The 18,897-nt window shown below is 45.7% G+C and overlaps 1 protein-coding gene across 2 annotated transcripts in view; it reads right to left on the bottom strand.

Annotated features, from left to right (window-relative positions):
• MYO7A (myosin VIIA) overlaps positions 1 to 18,897 on the bottom strand; it is a gene marked incomplete at its 3' end in the record, with an annotated part of 61,151 nt that overhangs the window by 25,864 nt on the left and 16,390 nt on the right. For both annotated transcript variants that reach the window (XM_082279429.1, XM_082279430.1), the window contains 11 exons: positions 18,136 to 18,255; positions 16,779 to 16,921; positions 16,196 to 16,406; positions 15,585 to 15,720; positions 15,071 to 15,177; positions 6,416 to 6,553; positions 4,211 to 4,369; positions 3,771 to 3,863; positions 2,340 to 2,434; positions 1,112 to 1,196; positions 23 to 241 (listed from right to left, as the gene is read on the bottom strand). In XM_082279429.1, the coding sequence (XP_082135555.1) occupies positions 23 to 241; positions 1,112 to 1,196; positions 2,340 to 2,434; positions 3,771 to 3,863; positions 4,211 to 4,369; positions 6,416 to 6,553; positions 15,071 to 15,177; positions 15,585 to 15,720; positions 16,196 to 16,406; positions 16,779 to 16,921; positions 18,136 to 18,255 (1,506 nt within the window). The remainder of the gene's footprint in view (positions 1 to 22; positions 242 to 1,111; positions 1,197 to 2,339; positions 2,435 to 3,770; positions 3,864 to 4,210; positions 4,370 to 6,415; positions 6,554 to 15,070; positions 15,178 to 15,584; positions 15,721 to 16,195; positions 16,407 to 16,778; positions 16,922 to 18,135; positions 18,256 to 18,897) is intronic.

Below are 18,897 nucleotides of genomic sequence, written 5' to 3'. Positions count from 1 at the left end.
GTTTCTCCTCCATGGTACTCACCTCCCCTCGGAGGCGCTTATAGAGCCTTCGGGCAATCATGCCCCGGGCGTAGGCCTGCACGGTGAGGACAGCCCAGAGGCGGTGGCGGAAAGCCCTACGGACCAGGTAGCCCCGGCATCGTGCCTGGAACTCGATGATCCGCCGGCGAGCCATATGGTACTGCTTGTGAAGCTTGCGGGATCGGTACAGGGCCTGCAGCCTCAGGAAGCCAATCCTCATCTGCAAGAGGGAGCAGGATGAAACCACCCTGCCAGCCAGGGGCTCACCCACCATAAGCAGATTTCCATTGCTAATCTCCTGCTTGCACGGCTGTAAATAACAGCCACTGAAATCAGTCCCCAAGACTGCAAACCTTCTGGAGGGAGGTTTTCCAAAAGGGTGGGGAAATGAAGCCCTCTGGCTGCTGCATTGTTTCAAAGCCCAGGAAGGACAAACACAGTTTCTTCCCCACTGAGCCTTTGAGAGGCTTCAGGATGTCGGGTTGGCCATCCCAAGTAACCACAAGCCATGAGGGTTGTTCCTGTGGAGGTCCAGCAGCTGCAAAGCTCCTGCCTGACAGTCAAGATGCTGTTTGATAGCAGGAGGCAGCATCCTAGCCAGCCTGGAAAGTGGCTATTTCTATCAAGTTGCAGGCTTGGAGGATTATATTGAGATACTTTAGATCCCAATATACTTCCCAAAAGATCCTGCTGTTGGGTTCAGAACCAGCTGGAACAGGGAGAGAAGAGGACTATGGATGGGTTGGTGAGAAACTCAAATATGGCCCCACGTGGAGATGGAGTCTATTTTTCAGAGGAAGCTGCTCTTGAGTTTCCAGCCATCTGGAAACTAGGGGAAGACTTAAAAACCCCAAATCATCAGCTGGTGCAATGGACATTTAAGTCACAGGCAAAAGAACAACTAGGAGGTGGTCTCTTCAATGAGAAGACAGAGCAAAAGAGCAAACTTCCTTACAATTGCTCCAACTGATAAAAGCCAACCTCACCACTTCTTACATTCAATGGGACATTTTTAATCAGAAGCCCTCATGTATGTCCCAGGTGAAAGAGGCAGGAAGGCAGAGGTGTGAGGAAGCACCCGTGTACTTACAGCACCATAGTTCTTCCTGCAGTTATGTCCACGCCAGTATCTCTGAATCATCAGGACTGAATTTCTCACTTTCAGGAAATTGGACCTGCAAAGTCAAATTTCAAAGTCAATTTCAATCATTTGCCTCTGGTTCAGCCACAAGTTATCATCATCTCCTGGGCCTCATGTCTTAGAGATTTGAACCTGAGTGTCCAGATGGAATAAACACTGCATTTTTGGCCTGAAAATGTCTCCTTCCCCAGCTCTTTTTGCTTTCAAAAAACATCTGTAGGGACTCTCTCTGAGAGGTCTGGGCAGGCAGATTATGCCCAGTTATGGAAATGAGAAGAGCAGGAGATGCTGAGAATGGTCCCCACTTTCCCCCAGCCCTGCATCCCCTTCTCACACCTAAAATCTCTTCCCTATGTGTCCTTCCCATTTTGTTCTAGCACCTGAAAATGGATTGAATCTCACCCAAATATCAAGAGCAAACCTCACCAACACCACCCTGCTATCCCTATCTGCTCTTCCAATCCTTCCTAGCCTGACCTGATTCTACCTGCAGACAACATAGAGACAATTGTGTTAGGAGGCCTTGGGAGTCTTACTAGGATTAGTGTGTGAAAGATTGATGAGTTATTCAGCAGGTGCCCTTTCTACAAAGCACCACCCAAGTCACACCATGGCTTGGATGGTAAGAGAGAACAAAACCCCAACAACTGTCCCTCCTCCATAGGTGAAGCCTGTCCTCGGCTGTGGCTCCCCCTCTTCATCCACAACAATCCTGTGAGCTCCCTGTCCTCCCCCCATGTCTGGAAACCAAGTTGCAAAGGGAAGACTTCTGAACCCCTTGGGCCTTGGGGAGAGCAACTTTAGTCACAGTAGGTGACCCAGGGTTCCCTCTGCAGGAGATCTTGTGGTGATCTCCACAGACTGGAGTCTTAGGGTTGCCTTCAGCAGGCTCAGAGTCCCACTGCTGCACTGTCATAGCAAACACCACATCCCCTGAAGATGGCACTGAACAGGGACAGAAGGTCCTATTCTGTCCAGGTTTGAGGCAGATAACACAGTTATCCTCTTGTTTCCTCTACTGTTTTCCTTTGGTACTCGCTGTACCTGAGTGTCAGCACATCAGGGTCCCCTCTGGTCATCTGGGCACAAAAGGAGTGATGCAGCCTCCAGGAGCCACTTGCTGGATGAAGCATCCCACACAGGTCACCTCCCATTTGCCAGTGGGGTTCATACCTACCTGTCTTTATACCCACGGACCACCTTCTGGATGAGGATGACTTTGTCTGTGATGGCCTTGTCTCTCTCAATCTCCAGCAACATGTCGTGGTGGTCCTGTGGGAGGAAGCAACACAGCACCAATGTCTCAAGCTCTCCCTCTGCCTGATATGTGGCCAGAGAGGGTGGTACAAGACCCGTCTCCAGGACAGTTGTTCAAAATAAACTCTTGGGTCATTTTATGTCCCAAGTGTTACCCCACCTGCTCACTGGGGAAATGCTAACATAAACCCTAGTGATCTATAGTCTTCATTCCCAAATGAAACAGGTCATCCAGAAGCTGCAAATGCAATACTTCACAGTCTGAATTACATTGCCCTTCCCTGCAGAGCTCCCTCCTACTGCTCTCAGCCATGGGACCAGTTTCTAGGAGCACTGGAGAGGTTGGTAAGCAAACTCCAGGCTGCCTGGATCCCATTACTTCTTCTAGCCAAGACTGCAATGTCTCCCTACCCTAAGGAAAAAACCAGCTCCTCGAAACATTGAATTTCCTTTGCCCTGAGGCTCTCAGATGCACCAATCCAAGCTTTACTCTGATTCCTCCCATGCTGTGTGTGATTCAGCTTTCTTTCCCAGTCACGGCAAGCTGAGCCATGCCACACTGGGTGCAGCAGAGGCAGTTCCACACATTTCCTGCTTTGCTCGACCTCTCGCGGCCCCTTGGGGCCTCCCAATTTCTCTGTTTCCTGTCCTGACAGCTGTGAGATCTTGATAAGAGGCTCTGGAAAGAGCAACTAGTGAGAACAAGCTCTGGGGAAGAGATGGGGTTGTTTGTGCTGGCAGTGGGATTTGGGGGTGAATTTAGGTGTAAGCAGTCAGGGTTTATAGTTGAGATTTTTGCTCAAGAGAAGCCTCATTTTCCCAGAACAGCACAGGAATGGGTTTGTAAGGAAAGATGAGTGCGTATGGGGCTGCAGGGCACCTGCAGTGTTGAACTGCTCTGCGTCAGCTGGACTGATGCAGAAAAGGAGACTGTAGGCACATCTTGGGTTGCACAAGGATGTGCAGAAAGGAAAATGAGCCTATTGTGCTCATGTCCCTCTCTCTGCAGGGCTCTGTATGGGCATCCCTCCTGCTGCTGTGCCTTTTTGGGTGAAGGCAGGAGAGGAAGCTGAACCACTCACCCCAGGAGGGAAAAGGCACTGGATGTGACCACTTTTGTGTTGGCGTGGTTTTGTGAATGTATCAGTGCTGGCACAGTGTCAGGACTTCCTCCTGCCTGCTGCTCCTAAACCGGCCCCTAATGTTCTGCCTTAACCCAGGTTCTACCCACTGACATGCCAGCCCAGAGACCACGGAAAAGGGTCATGTCTTATGATGGAAAGGAAAGGGTAGGACGTGCCTCCAGAGGCAAGGATCCAAGATGGTGGGGGGAATGTGGAGAACCACTCACCTTTAGAAATATCTTTGTCTTGCCAATCTGCCAGTCATCATCCTTCCCCAGCACTGCTTCAGCAATGCGCTGGCATGTCCCACGCAGGTCGCCCTGATAGAAAAGGGGTTGGGATTCACCAGGACCAGACTCACCCATCACTCCTCCCAAGCCCAGTGCGAACCTTTTCTGGTCCCAAATCCTGCAGTTTTCTGCTAGTGAGGTTCTTATGGCTTTATTGTCACCTCATTTAAGATGAGTGAAAGATACAGGCTGAATACAGCTAACTGTTCCTGCCAGCCCTGTAACCATTTTTCCTTCACTTGGAAAGCCCAGAGCACTACTGTGACACCTGGGGATCAAATGTTGCATAATTGTTTTTGGAGAGGATGTGCACCCCATAAATATCCCTGGAGATTCCCAGCAGAGAGCAATTGTCACCTATGAAAGAGGATTCTCACCTGCTTGTACGCTGGCTTCACCCCTGGCATGAGCACCCGGTAGCGGTCCACGAACTCCACAAAGGTGTAGCGGATGGGGTATCCAGCCCGGCGGATGCGGATGGTCTCCATCATCCCTGAGTACCTCAGCTGACGGACGCACAGCTCCCGATCAAACAGCTGGGGAGGTTACAGGACACTGGGGTTTGACTGCAAATCTTTTAGGGCTAGTTCATTGTACTTAATGGGCAACTATGTGCTCCTGATGAGGCACAGACTGCTGGAGACAGTTTTGATTTTCTTTGCATGGTTTGTTATCGAATTCATCCCATGCCTTTTTCTTGGACTAACCAGAACAACACTCAGAAACAACAGCATGAGATGATGTACAGACCCAGAGAACTCCAGCCAGCATCCCGATACAAACAGTTTTTTTGCCCCCTAAAGCACATTTTAGAAGGAAGTAAAAGTTTTAGAATAACATAAAGTAACAAACAGTCAGGACTTTCCACTGACCTTTCACTTCCGCTATCCCATTTCCTATCACTATCAGTACGTTTTCCTTCAAAGGCAGGGACAGAAAATGATCTCTCAGACAATGTTCTCTTTTGCAATCACCCTGAACAGCTCTGTGTGCCTTTATCTGGGATTTCTTTTCCTTTGGATTATTAAACCAAGGCCAAAATTAAATTTAGCAAGAAATCACATTTCATATCATACTGCAGTCTCTGATTCAGTGTTAGCTCACCCATTTCTTTAATGGGGAGATTAATTTCTCTTTGTCTAATTCTTTCAAACTTGGAGCTGATTTAATGTCCCACTGAAAGTTCTGTAGACAAATAGGTCGAACAGAGACTTCTGGCTTAGTACTTGCAAGAGCTGATGAAATACAGACTTCCTATGCATGACACAAAATACCAGACTGAATTCCAGACACCCAGGTGTAAAAACAGCTCAGAGTCAGGGCATTTGGAATAATTTGCTAACATCAGTTCAGGATGTACATCTATTTCTCAACATCACCTATGTTCAAAAAGAAGGTCTTGTTCTGATCTCTGCTCAGATGATAATCACAGATCAGACATACTGTTAAATATTTACCCAAGGTATTCCATTAACAGGCTAACAGGTGCCTTTTTACTCTCACCAAAACCAGGATAAGAGCACAGTAAATGATCTGAGAGAGGCACCAAACCTTTTGTTCTCCATCATACTAGATTCACTGAACAGCAAAAATAAGTTTCAAACACTGCTTGTACATAACAGCTCTGAAATTCAGTATTTTTTGCTTTTTTACACTCATCTGAGCTTGGCTAACAGACACTGACTTCAGATAAAGCCCCAGCTCTGGCCATATTAACTTTATTTATTAAATAAAGCTCTTCCTCTCCAAGCAGTATTGCTATGAAGTCTGGTGAGCAGGTAACAGTGATAGCTCACAGCATCAGTGTCTGATCCTGCAAAGTGTGGGGAATGGGATCAGGGCATACAACACCCACCTGCCTTCTTCTGCAAAACTCAGAGTCCCCTCCATGAGCAGTTTGTGGTCAGGAGGATTGACAGCCCTGTCCTTCCTTTTCATTTGCTCCCAAAAGTTTGCCCCCATAGTGTACATTGCTTTTGAAGCAAATCACTGTGAATTGAGCAAGATAACTTCTCTCACATTTCCTCTGTGCTATTTTGCCTCTTTTTCCCTCTGCTTTTAAAACCATGCTTTTTTAATTGGTGAAGAAAATAAAAAGGCAGTGGAAAGGATCAAACAGGATCTAAAATAAGGGAGATCCATTGAGAGCCAAGATTTGCAGGGAAACACCCATGGGAAGATGATTTTTAGAAAGCACTGAACTCTGCCACAGAACACGGCTCAGCTGAAGTCTCTAGCAGGAAGGAGACTACCCCCTATGGAAACGGAGAGGCATTTCCTATAGGATAAAGGGCTGCAGGGTGAATTCCTTGAGATTGCCCTTGGGAAGAAAGGCAGGGTCAGGAGCTACCCCCTGCAAGAAGTTTTGGGGTGCTGTTGGACTGCAAAGCAAGTGCCTGAATTTGCTAATCCTTTTGTGACTCTGTTGCTTGCACAAGAGGCTGCGGGTTGGTTTTCTAAGCGCGCAGGGTCAGTCCTGACTCCACTGATGCCCAAAGGAGTTTTGGCGGTAGCTCCAGGGCAGAATGACCCCACGGGCAATCCTGTACAAAAAGCAACCAGGAGAGAAAAGCAGGACTTACCATGGGCTTCTTGTACTCATTGGGCTTGATGCAGCGGACAAAAAAGGGCTGGCACACACTGAGAGTCCTCATCAATAGCTCCAGGGAGCGCTTGAACTGGCTGCTGAGCGTCGGTGAGCGCTTCCTTGTCTCTGCTCCCTGCAAAACCGCAGCGGAGTGCACTCAGGAAATGAAAGGATAACAGTGCCTTTCCCCTCTGGCCACATCCCCAGGAACCTCCTGCAACAGCCGGGGCTGGAGTGGGGAGTGGGGCCAGAGGTTGCTGAAAGTTGTGGCAGGAGAGGGGAAGGGCAGAGCCTGTGAATTTGCAATGGCCGGGCTCCGGCAGCCTACTCCATATGGCTCTGTGGAGGCAGGAAAAGTGCCATGATTTAATTTCTCCTGCTCGAACCTTGCTGTGTGACTGGAAAACCCATCTTCCCTATGCAAAGCCATGAGGAAGATCTGCCCATAAGAGCAAACAGCCTCTTCTGGGCCATCAAAATTCTTTGTATTACAGCTTAGGGCAATGCACCTGCCCAGGGATGCTCCTCAGGAGCAGCACGGGCTTCCCTGTCCCCATGGATTGCAGCATGGGCATGCCAAACCCTCTGTCATGGTTCCTCATGTCAGGCTGAGCTCCTCCTTCTCCCTGGAACAAGAACCAGAGACCCATTTAGGGTAAAATATAATCCAGGGGAATGCTTGCTGCAGGGTGACTCTGCAACAGCTCAGAAACTTCTGCTGAGACTCCTCAACCTGTACCACAACAGATTCCAGTTGCTTTTGGAAAAGAAGATTAACTGGACTAAGTGAGGTGAGTATTTAGGGTGAATCAGGATGATTTGGAGTATTTTTCTTAGTTTAGCTCCCTTGGTCAAATTAATAACCCAACCGCTATTTTGGGGCAAGTGTTTCTAAATGAGAACGTATATGTTTCCCTTAAGATCCCTTCTCCCTGCTCTGGGAAAACCTTCTTAAACCACCTCCGAATGAAGTCCCTAGCTCATTTCATGTGCCAGCCACTATTACCTGAGCTCATGACACATCAATCACAGTGATGCTGTGTGTCTAGTGGGGTCTGGTGTTCAGGGAGTCTTTGTGGGGCAGCAGGCAATGCAGAAAGGTTGGAGGGAAAGTTTGGCACCAGGAGGCAACTCTCTCTGAATTAAAAACAGGGTGAACATGTGACATGACCTGATGGCCAGAGAATTCCCAAAGGGAGGATTCCAGCAGGATTTTAATGCATTTTTCTTCCAAACATCCTCTTATTTGCAGGTGGTCAAGCCATGTGTGGAGTCACAAAATCCTCATCTGCACTGGCCTTGCTGCCACATTTTGCAGTGTTTATTTGCATATTTTTGTTGCCGTGTTTATTTCTGCTTTTGCTAAAATCTTTACATGTGCTTCATCACATAGCACTAATAACCTTCAACATTCCCACCCCCCCAAAACTGAGGAATTCCATAGAATGACAGAACAGTTTGGATCAGAAGGGGTTATAAATTCCCTCTAGTCCAACCCCTTTACCACGAACAGGGATTTTACAGAGCTCAGGTTGGATGTGATGTTGAGACAAACCCAATCAAGACAAACACAAAGTCATCATGGAATTCCAACAAGAGAAAACCCAGCTCATGCAAACACCACAAAAATCTGGCCTGCTTGTCAAGAAGAGCATGGGGGGCTACCAGTGATCTCTCCCAGCAAAATCCTCCCCAGAAGGACAAACTGCTAACAAATCTAGAGTAATTAATGCACACAACTGCTACCTGCAGAGCATGGTAGAGTCTGATGCTCGTATTTTGTCGCAGATTTTCTGAGGAAAAGGCTGTTTCAGCAAGAATCCTGGTTTGAAAGGCTTTGATGAATGTTTTCTTATCACTTTGCTAATTATGTGTGCAGGTCACCTCTGTGAGATGTGGAAGGATAGCCACAGGGGTTAGAAGCAGCAAGGGGAGCAGAGCTGGCAGTTGGAAACAACTGTATGTTAGCCAAATTTTTGTCAATTTGGGCTTGGCTGGGAGAGATCATTTTTAAGCCATGGTATTAGGAAGGCAGCAAGACTTTGTACAAGGGGTCTACGAGGGAATGCATGAGTGGTTTGCTCCCAGACAGCAAGAAATGCCTCTCCAGCTTGCTGGTGCCTTGCATTTCTTTCCTGCATGCATCCAGATCTGGCAAAAAGCACTAGTGCCATCTCCATCCTTACATCTGAGAGCTTTTTGCTGGGAGGGGTTGGAAGGAAGGGACAGTGACCAGAGAGCAGCTTGTCTTCCTGTCCAAATAGTCAGAGTGGTCTGGGCTCCCCCTGTCAAGACCACATCATCCCATTCAGGGATGACATCTCAGGGCCTGACTTTTGTGCACAGACCCCTCTCAATAGTGGGCATCAGCCCTATGGGCACTATTTGGGCTCTCAGATACACAATGAATACTCTGACAAGTGTTTTTCATCAGCTTCCTCCTTCAGGGATAGGTGACAACACTCAAGCAATTGTGGTTCCTTCTGCCTCACCACAACAGCAGCTTGGAGACAATCACACCTCTTCTCTTACTTCAACAAAATGACCCCAAAAAGGAGTGAAGCAGCCTGTCAACACAGCCTAGCAAGGCACTAAAAAGACAGAATTTACTGCAGAGGAGAAGCATTTTCTTAGCTAAAACCAGACCCAGTCCTCATAGCCTGATGGGAAAAGGGCTGATACATTCTGCTTTTCCCTGGCCAGACATTTCTTAGCTTTCAAACTCTGAGACTGTAACATCTTTGGGACTCAGACTCTCTCTTCACTTGTGTGCATACAAAGCCCAGTAGAAGGGGAGGATGAGACCTGTGTGCTGTGGGGAAGGATGAGCAGCATTCACAGGTGATGTACCCAAAACTGGGGCACTCAGTCTGTATTCTGTACCAAAGGAAGAAAAGACTCAAAACCAGAAGAGAAAAATGAGAAAAAGAAGATAATCCAATGATTTACAGGGAAGGAGCATGCAGAAGAGAGCTTAGAATGATGTGCAGACCAGCATGACATTTGGACATGCTTCAATTCTGCTTCCTTCTGCCATCTCAAGCCAGTCTGAACTTTGGAGGTGCAAACACGTACATGGCTGTTTGCAGTAACACCAAGACAAAAGGCAAGGAGAATGGCAACTACAAGGAGAAATGTCACTGAGCCAGAAATGGTAGAAGTTATTCCTTCTGTCCCTCTGCACCTTCTCCTCCTTGAAGGAGAAGGCTGCTGGTGCACCAGAAACACCATCAGGAGATGGAACCTGCTTCAGTGGAAATGCAGAAAGATGAAATACTTGAGGAGAGTTAAGGAAGGAAGGAGAAGCATGTATCACCAGCAGTACTTTGAGGAAAGGTTCTGGACAAAGGACTATCTTCCCATCTCTATAGGATTATAAGGTAACTGAATTGGGCCATGCCAATGGGACATGCAGTTTCTGAGAAAAATGATGCTTATTGTTTGTTATGTTTTTATATGAAATGTCACTGGGGTGGCCTTCAGGTGACCACTGAAAACTGAGGCCACCTCATTATGCAGTGTCATATAGTGAAGAGACAGTCTCTCTCCTAAAGGCTGTGCAGTCTGGAAAGTGCCTTCCAATGCAAAATTGCAAAGTTGACTTGGGCTACATAACAGTGCCAAGTATCACTATTTTGAACTATAAGCTTATTGACATGCATATATATATATATGAAAAACCGTTTTTATCTTGGCTGTTCCACCTTTACCTCAGTGTCTAACAAATATGAACAATTATTATTCATTAGAAAACCTACAAAACATGAGGCTTAGTTGTAAGATCAACTATGACAACAACAAAACTCCCATTTCCCTGCATCTCCCGTTGACATCTTCAGAGGAAAAAAACTGGCCTAAACATTTCCGACAGATTTTGCACATTTCTCTCCTGGATTTAATCCCACCACAGAATCACAGAATCATTAATGGTTTGGTTTGGAAAAGACCTTAAAGTTCATCCAGTTCTAACCCCCCTGCCATGGGCAGGGACACCTTCCACTAGACCAGGTTACTCAGAGCCCCATCCAACCTGGCCTTGAACACTGCCAGAGATGGGGTATCCACAGCTTCTCTGGGCAACCTGTGCCAGTGCCTCATCACCCTCACAGTGAAGAATTTCTTCCTAATACCTCATCTAAACCTTTTCTCTTTCAGCTTAAAGCCACTCCCCTTGTCCTATCACTCAGTACCCTTGTCAAAATCCCACTCCAGCTCTCTCATATCCTGACTCAGGAAGGACTATTATTTTTTGCTACAACTCTAGAGCAAGGCCCAGTGATATGTTCCAATTGAAACAGTTTTAACCATGATACAGAGAGGAAGGAATGAATGGCTTTCAGCCATTTTGGGTCACATCCTCGTCATTGGAATTCCAAATCCAAACATCCAAGATATTGCAGAAGTAAAAAAAGATGAAATTCAGCCCCATGCAAGGATTTGAATTTTGAAAAGCAGGCTAATCCTCTGGTTATCAAGGGGTTATGGAAATGTGAGCAGAGTCAGAAAGCTTATAGCATAAAATCTTTAGCACACAATATGCTACCTTACAGTCAAATTTCTAGCAAGCAAAGTCTGGGAAGCTATCAGAACCAGTCAGCAGATGAGATGCAACAGAAAAGACCGAAAAATGATGCCAAAAGCCTGTTTTGATGACCATGACAAAATTTCATCTTATCTTGTCTCTGAAGACTTGGATCTGACGTCTCCCTTGAACAAGAACTAACGCTTCACCTCCAAAAACGATGGCATTTAGAAATGCAGTCCAGGGGTCTCCCTCTGCATGTGAGCTGTCTTGCCTCAAAAAGTGAAAAAGAGGGCCAGATTTGCAGTTGTTTGGAGGAATAATGTCCCACTGAAGCCAATGGTGTCACCACGGTAAACAACAGCCAAATCCCAGATGATCCATCTGAAGTTATTTAAAATGATTAAAATATCAAGAAAAACTTATGGCTGAGCCTGGTTCTGATTTTATCCAAACCAAATTCCCGCCATTACAAAGTTCTTCTGAGTTGAATCCTAGAATTAAGTGACACAGTCATACACCTGTACCTATTCAACAAGCTGTAAAAATGCTCTCCGTCACATTGGTCACTTGAAATGGATCCTCTATAGATAGTGCAGGAAGAGGAATAAACCAACAGGAGTAAAGCACAATCCTTGCCAAGGAGAGGTGAGTATACAACAGAGGAACTCATGTATTCAGTTTACCTTTGGTGTGGGTGTGGGCGAGGGCGACTGGCCAAATGTGCTGGATGCATAGCCACAGAGAAACTACACGAAGCACAGGTAAAAAAAACAAAACAAAACACAAAACAGAGACAGAGAAGAGCAAAAGTGAAAAGAAGGAATAACTGAAATAGGAGCCTGACATTTTTAGTCTTGGAGGTCCAGCTGTAATATATCTCATGAACAAAGTGCATTTATTCTTAGATTTTTGTCTAACCCTCTCCTGGTTTTTCCCCTTTGTCTCGATGTTAACTTCTCAGAAGCTGAGGGAACTGCCAGTGTTCAGCTCTTGCTTCCTGGAAACAAACTGTACATTTTTTAATCCCACTCTTTATCCATCCAATTTCAGCCATTCCCACTTTTCATCCTCACTCATCTCTGCTCTCAGTATACAGTGGCTGGGAAGGTGCCAGGAACAAAACACAAAAATTCCAAAGAAATCCCTCCCTTCCTCCCTAATTTTAAACCCAAAAATCAGGTATTTTGGATAGAGTTTCAACTTTTGCCAAGGGGAAAGCCCCCTCAGTTTCCCATTTGTTTTTCCTTTTACAGGGTTCCATCCTCCACTGCTCCTTCTACCTGTTCCTTGAGCAAGCAGTGCTGCCAGACCATACCAGCTGATTCCTCAGAGGAACAGTGTACAACTCCCACTCAATCCATAATTTCACCTGGCACCACTCAAAGCAATGTTCCCATTCAGCAAACACATGCAGACAGACCTTCTCTGTGATGGCCGTGCATAAATGAGACTTCACAGCCCCATGTGCTCCAGAAACACCCAGTTCACCACACAGGTTTCATTGTGCACAAATATTAGGTCTTTCAGGGACCAAACAGTTACTACAATATTCAAAGATACACTCTCAACTGGTTTTCAAATTTCTCTGATCTGATCTGTGGCTTTCTCAAGTTTCTAGACTGTAAGGACCCCATTTGAAAGAGTGAATGTAAAGCAGATGTGGACTTGCTTGTCACTGACCCACAAAATCCTACAAACTTGACAACAAGCTCCTGAGAACCAAAGTTTGGAAGGTGTTAAGCAAAATGCCTCATGATTTGATTTAGCCCTTGGCAGAGCAGCCACATGTCTCTTTTTAAGGGAAGATGTTAGATTTGACTGCCCAAGCCTGAGCATCTCTTCCTCCACAGATTGCCTCACTGATGCTCAGGGAAGGCATGCACCATTCCAAGACATTCCAAGGACACTTTACCACAGATCTTTGCTACATGCAGTCAATTTCCATGACCCAGGCTCACTTGCTCCTTCTTTTGGGGCACGTGTCCTAGGAAAGGGGGTGCAAACATTGCTGAACTTTGGTGGAAAGCATTGGCAAAAGCATCTCAGCCCCATATTGGATCCTGCTTGTCTGAGAATTTTTGCATGGTGGTGTTCAGGGAATAAGTGCTCTCCAGTTTCACAACAACCCTGTGCATGTCTAGGGGAGCTGGTACACAATGTTGGCTCCTCTTCCAGTTCCATGACAGTCAGGCTAAAAACCTCTAATTCAAAAAAGAAAACCAGACATCATTAAAGTATCAAAGCACAGAGACCACCACTTGGGACAGATTCTGAAGATGTCTAGTGGAACTATAGAAAAAACCCAAATGGTTTCTGTAAAAAAAAAAAAAGTGTTCTGATGCTTTCAAAGGTTTCAGTTCTCACATTCTAGATGACATCCAGGCAGACATCCCAACTTTGCTGTTATATACTTCCAGCATTTTTTAAAGATGCTTTGGTAGGTGTCCCCGTGAGAAAGCTTGTGTGACTGTGTAAACCCTCTTGCCGATCACCCAGAGCGCATCTCTGCTCTGCCCAAAGAAGAAAGAAATCACTTCCAAGGTCAAAAGCTTACACCAAAAATAAAAAGCAGCGAGGAATAAGCAATAAAAAGCAAAGTAAGCAGCAGCACTGATGCTAAGGGAGTTAGTGTCTACTTCAACAGGAGTATCCACATCTGAGGATAGCTCTGAACCCACCAGGAGTGTCACGCCAATTGGTAGCTTAATTAATAATTGATAAATGTTCTCTTATTTGTAATGAAGTCAAAAGGATAATGATCATTAATTTCAGCAGGAGCAAAAGGGAATGGCTAAAGGTTACGACCAAGGCTTTCAAAACAGCATGTAGCACATTTAAAGAAATGTCTTGGGAATGTAAATATTTCTTTCCCTTATCATGTAAAGGAATTCAGCACTTACAGCTTGGCACTCCTGAAAGTCCCTAAGTCCCTTGGTCCATCAGTGGCATTGGCTGGCATTTGGAAATGGGACTCGGACTGCCAAAAGTTTGTTTGCTTTGAAAAATGTTGTCCCCACACCCTCTGCAGTTCCATGGCTTTTGCTTAGGGAAAAACTGGGGGATTTGGCCATAGTGACTGATCTGTATAGACTTTCAGATTCTGCAAGACTGATATTTTAAAACACTTTCTACTTTAATTTTGGGAGCAGGGCTGAGTAGAGAGATTTAGATTCTCAACTTCCCGAAGAAAATATCACACATTTGTGTTGTTATTAACGGTGAAATGGTCACTAATCTCAGCATTTAAGCTGGTATCCCACTAAAAAATGCTCGAATGGGGTGGAAAGGGTTAAAGAAATAACTCTGCCTTTCTCTAAAGCTTCAGGGCACACAGTCTTCTCTCACACTGAGCACGGAATAAACACATAACCTCCCGGAGGACTGGGATGTGGAAAGAGGAGCTTTAAAGTTCAGCTTTCATAACTGGTGTTCTCTCTCTCTGCTGTTGTAACAGTAAAATACAACTGTTCCCTCCAAGTCCTGTTGCAGTGCTTAAAGACCAGCAAGATTCTCCCTTTGTTCTACTCTGATTGGCAAGTATTTAGCTTTTACTTGGACTCATAGAAAGGTTTGGGTTTGAAGGGACCTTCAAGGTCACGTAGTTCCAACCCTCCTGCCGTGGGGAGGGACACCTTCCACTAGACCAGATTGCTTGAACACTTGAACACTTCCAGGGATGGGACATTCACAGCTTCTCTGGGCAACCTGTGCCAGTATCCCACCACCCTCACAGGAAAAAACTTCTTCCTAATACTTAATCTAAACCTGCCCTCTGTTAGTTTACTTCTCATTCTATTACACATACATCTAAATGTATCAAGTGGAAGGCACAGTTCCTTTTCTCTCCGATTTCTACAATCACAAATCTGATTGTTCCAATCCCTACACAATTCAGAGAGGGGCAATCACAGCAAAAAAATAATATTTCATGAACCAAAAGCAGTGAACTGGGGGCATGAATGTGGATGCATCCATGGCACTGCATTAACGCTTCCTGATGGCTGACTCTCACTAACAGGTTTGAAACACCCCAAAGAGCATCAGAGCAATATGAGTCTGCAAATCTTCCACCCCTTCCAGGAACACCCCTCCTCGTGAATAAAGATCTTCTCCCGCCTGCATTACCATTGCCACATCTGCTTGGAAGATCTGCTTGATGAATTTGTTTTTTGAGGAATGCACCAGCTGAATGATGTCTCCATGCAGCGTGTCCCTGTTTTTCTCCAAGAAACCTAGAGAAATAATGGGACAACACATAGATGACACAGCGCAACATGGGCAGTATGTGAGCTGCAAGCAGCTTCTGGGTTGGTGGATTACTGGATGTTCTTGGTGAGGTAATGGGAGTAATGAGCAGGCAGAGAGAGAGGGACCATGAGAAGGAAGACAGAGGCACATCTTCAGACTGGATCGAAGATGCAGTGGTGCAAAGCACTGCCATTCTGTCACAGGCACACACGAATGAAAACAGCACCAAACTCTGCAGCTCATGGGCACAGCTGGAGGGTCAAGTCATTGCAGCCAGAAAAGGACACTGACACTACTGTGGACTACCACCCTGCCCTGGCCAACACAGCAGCAGCTTGTCTGCCATGAACATCCCCTCACCCCCTGAACTGCCCCAGAAGCTGCTCCATACCTTTTGTTTCGTAGTAAACAATTCCAGCAAAATGGTTGATGCCAAACTGGGTTTCGTAGTTATTCTTCGGAGGAATATAGTTGGTGTTAAGCTTGTGCTGGGAGTTCAGCTTGTGTAACATGGTGGCATCTGTACCCTGTTCATGCACGAAAAGATCTGACATTTAACCAAGGCTATTCCCATTGAAATAATTTTCCAGTCAATGGCACATTTCTTTCTTGTCTTGTGCATTTATGTTGAGAAGTGGTATGTTGGAGAGGATATGTCAAGTGCAGAAATTACAGAAACTGATTAAATATCACTGGTATGTAATGCTGTATTCAAAATAATGCTCCAAAAGGAGTACATTTAACACTATTTTCTCTTAAACTTTGCCAATAGATGTTCTTGAGCCTCTTGCAGGCATATTTTCCCATCACAAACACTTGTTTTATTATGGCTGTGATACTGATGGAAGAAAATTTAACAGAGCAATAAAAACTATAAATAGGCAGGCCACTGGTGAATGTGTGTTTGGGGCTGAGCAGATCTCTCACAGAATGCCAGCATGCAAGTACAAAGGGGATAAAACCAGAAGAGTCACTGGCAGCAAGGCTGGGCCCAAAACACACCTTGGGGAACTTGCTCTCCTCATCAATGAGGGAGATGATGTTCATAGGCTTGATGGCAATCATGTCCAAGGCATCCTGGTTATCAGTGAACTCGATGTGCTGCCAGTTGATGTTCTCCAAGTTGTACTCCTCCTGCTCTAGTTTGAAGACATGGCGCACAAAGAACTGCTGCAGGTTTTCATTCGCAAAGTTAATGCAAAGCTGCTCAAAACTGTGGAGGGAAGGTCAAGAAGAGGCCACTTTAGATCCATCATAGTTACTTTTTCTACATGTCTCTCCAATGCCTGAAGTAGTACTCTAAGACCTTGTCAACCTCTCAGTAAGGCTGCTGTTGGCTTAGAATTTCCTTATTGGTTCAGACAATCAGTTTTTCTCCCAAAACAATGTTATGTGTGTGGTCTAAACCAGTTTAGGAACTATGCTGTCTGCTGCAATTGATTAGCTCTGATAATTTCTCATACAGAAAAAGGCTTGGACCAACCCAGTCCAGTTCACTTCAAGAGAGGTGAAAGGACTGCAAGACCTTGAGCTTGGGCTTGTGACTGAGGAGCAAGACCTCGTTCTCCTTTTGCAGGCTCCATACCTGTTCACAGTGAAGTTCTCAAAGCCAAAGATGTCAAGAAGGCCAATGGATCTCCTGATACTTTTGAGTTCCTGGGAAGGAGGTCTGTAAATTGCAGCGTTGATCTTCTCCACGATCCACACAAAAAGTCGCCCATAAATTCCCTGCAACATCCCAAAGATGGAGCTCCCTGAGACAGTTCAGCAGTTTGCCCTGCAAGTCTGTGTCACCATTCCACCCTCAATGACACAGGTTCTTCTAAACCATGGCCAACAATCAGACAGTCCCTAAGGATGTGCTCACCAATGTTTGAGCCAGACTCTTGGCATGGTTTAAAGCTTCAAGAACCATTATGTAGATCAAGGAAAACAGACCTGAAAGCCTAGCTAAAAGACAACTGAGAGCAAAACCCCAAATTTGGATAGTCTTAAATTTTGGATCTATGGGTTCGCTGTGAAGCCAGACAGTCCTTTCTTTGGTTTCCACACATGTCTCTCTACAGATCAGCAGAGCAGAGCCATGTTACACTGCAAGAACATCTTGCTCACTTGGACAAGGTGCTCATTGAAACGTTGCAGTGCTGGCTGAAGAGTCTAATGATTTAATGAAACAGATATTGCTGCTTCGGTAATTTCAGAACTTCACGTTTTAAACTGCTATTGATTTTTATTTTATAAGCTACAGCAGTGCAACCAAGAGGGGAGCTCAATTCAAAAGCTCGTCACCACTAAAGAAGACACTGTCAGGATTTGCAGGCTAGCTATCAAACCAGCTTTATCTACCATTTCCCCACAGATAAAGTGAGGACCCAAGATGGCCAAAGCATGCCAATAATGCTTGTCTCACAATTTTACATGGGGCTGCAAACAGCACAGCAGTGATGCACACCCACCCCATCAACCTTCATCTCCTCAAGGCCTCAAGTGATGTTGTGTGCTCTGATGGCTGCTAGACTGCTCTATCCCTGGCCCTGTGTTGTTCAACTGTATTTACTGCTGCTTACGTCCCTAATCCTGAAATTCAGGTGTGGGTGCTAGAGATGTTGGTAGAGTTTCTCTGATTTACAGCAGCTGAGGATCTTTCCTGAAGCTGAGGTGAAGTAATTTCAGACTTCTTGGTTCTTCTGCAGGTCCCCTTTGACTACAGACAATCTCAAGTCCAGACTGCAAATCCTTTGCAGAGCAGGCTACCTAGTCTCCTTCCATCTCAACTCTTTGTGCATCCCAATTAGAACATGGTTTCAAGGGCATCTGCTGATCTGAGGTCACACAGGCCCCAAGTGAGACCCTTTTCCTGTGCAGTGGATGCTCCAGTCTCAGAAGGGGCAGATTTCTTCAGCTTATCAACAGAAGGCATAAGGAAATGCCCTAAGACTTACCTTTACAAAAGCGTCCCTCACGTCCAGCGCTTGTTCCATACTGAGAGGGGTGGAGACAGTCTCACCCCTCGTGATTATAGTCCGGCTGGTAAGGCAGTTCATCACATCCTGAGGCTCAACCTGACAGAGACAACATCAAACACAGCTGCCATACAGGAGATGTACCTCAAATGACGACACCGGCATTTTCAGAGAGAAAAATTAACATTTTTATACCGTATTTTCATCTGGAAGGTGTTCTTTTGGCTTAGCATGAGATGTTAATGAGGTGTGGGAAGACAGGACAAGAAAGAAGTAAAGCCTGCAAAGCTGTATGCTACCAGAATGGTTAAAGCTTTGCATCACCCTGACTCCTTTTTTATGCTTCTTCAGGGAAATGTCCACTCCCTAAGTGGACAGAGAGCTATGGATCACACTCTGGGACCAGCAGTGCCTATGGAGATAAGATGATGTCCCTGAGGGATCCCTGTTAGCTCTTGAGAAGACCACTGAAGAATGCTCCAGCCACTGCACCCATGGTTTCAGCGAGGGTCATCTCACCTCACTTCAGATACACAGAGTATATATGACATCTGTCTCAAGTACCGTCACGAACTTTCTTTGTATCAATGAAGGAAACACCCTGCTTTAGGGACTGAGTTATTTTGGATGTCCTTACTAGGACGATGTGCAACGGAGGGTCTGTTACTATCAGCTGGTATGAAGGGGAGCTCAGATCATAGAATCATAGGATAGTTTGGATTGGAAGAGACCTTTAAAGAT

Source organism: Coloeus monedula, assembly GCF_965178545.1.
Source record: "Coloeus monedula genome assembly, chromosome: 3".
Classification (NCBI taxonomy): domain Eukaryota; kingdom Metazoa; phylum Chordata; class Aves; order Passeriformes; family Corvidae; genus Coloeus; species Coloeus monedula.
The sequence above is the reverse complement of the archived record's forward strand: the minus strand, read 5'-3'. Positions and strand labels throughout refer to the sequence as shown.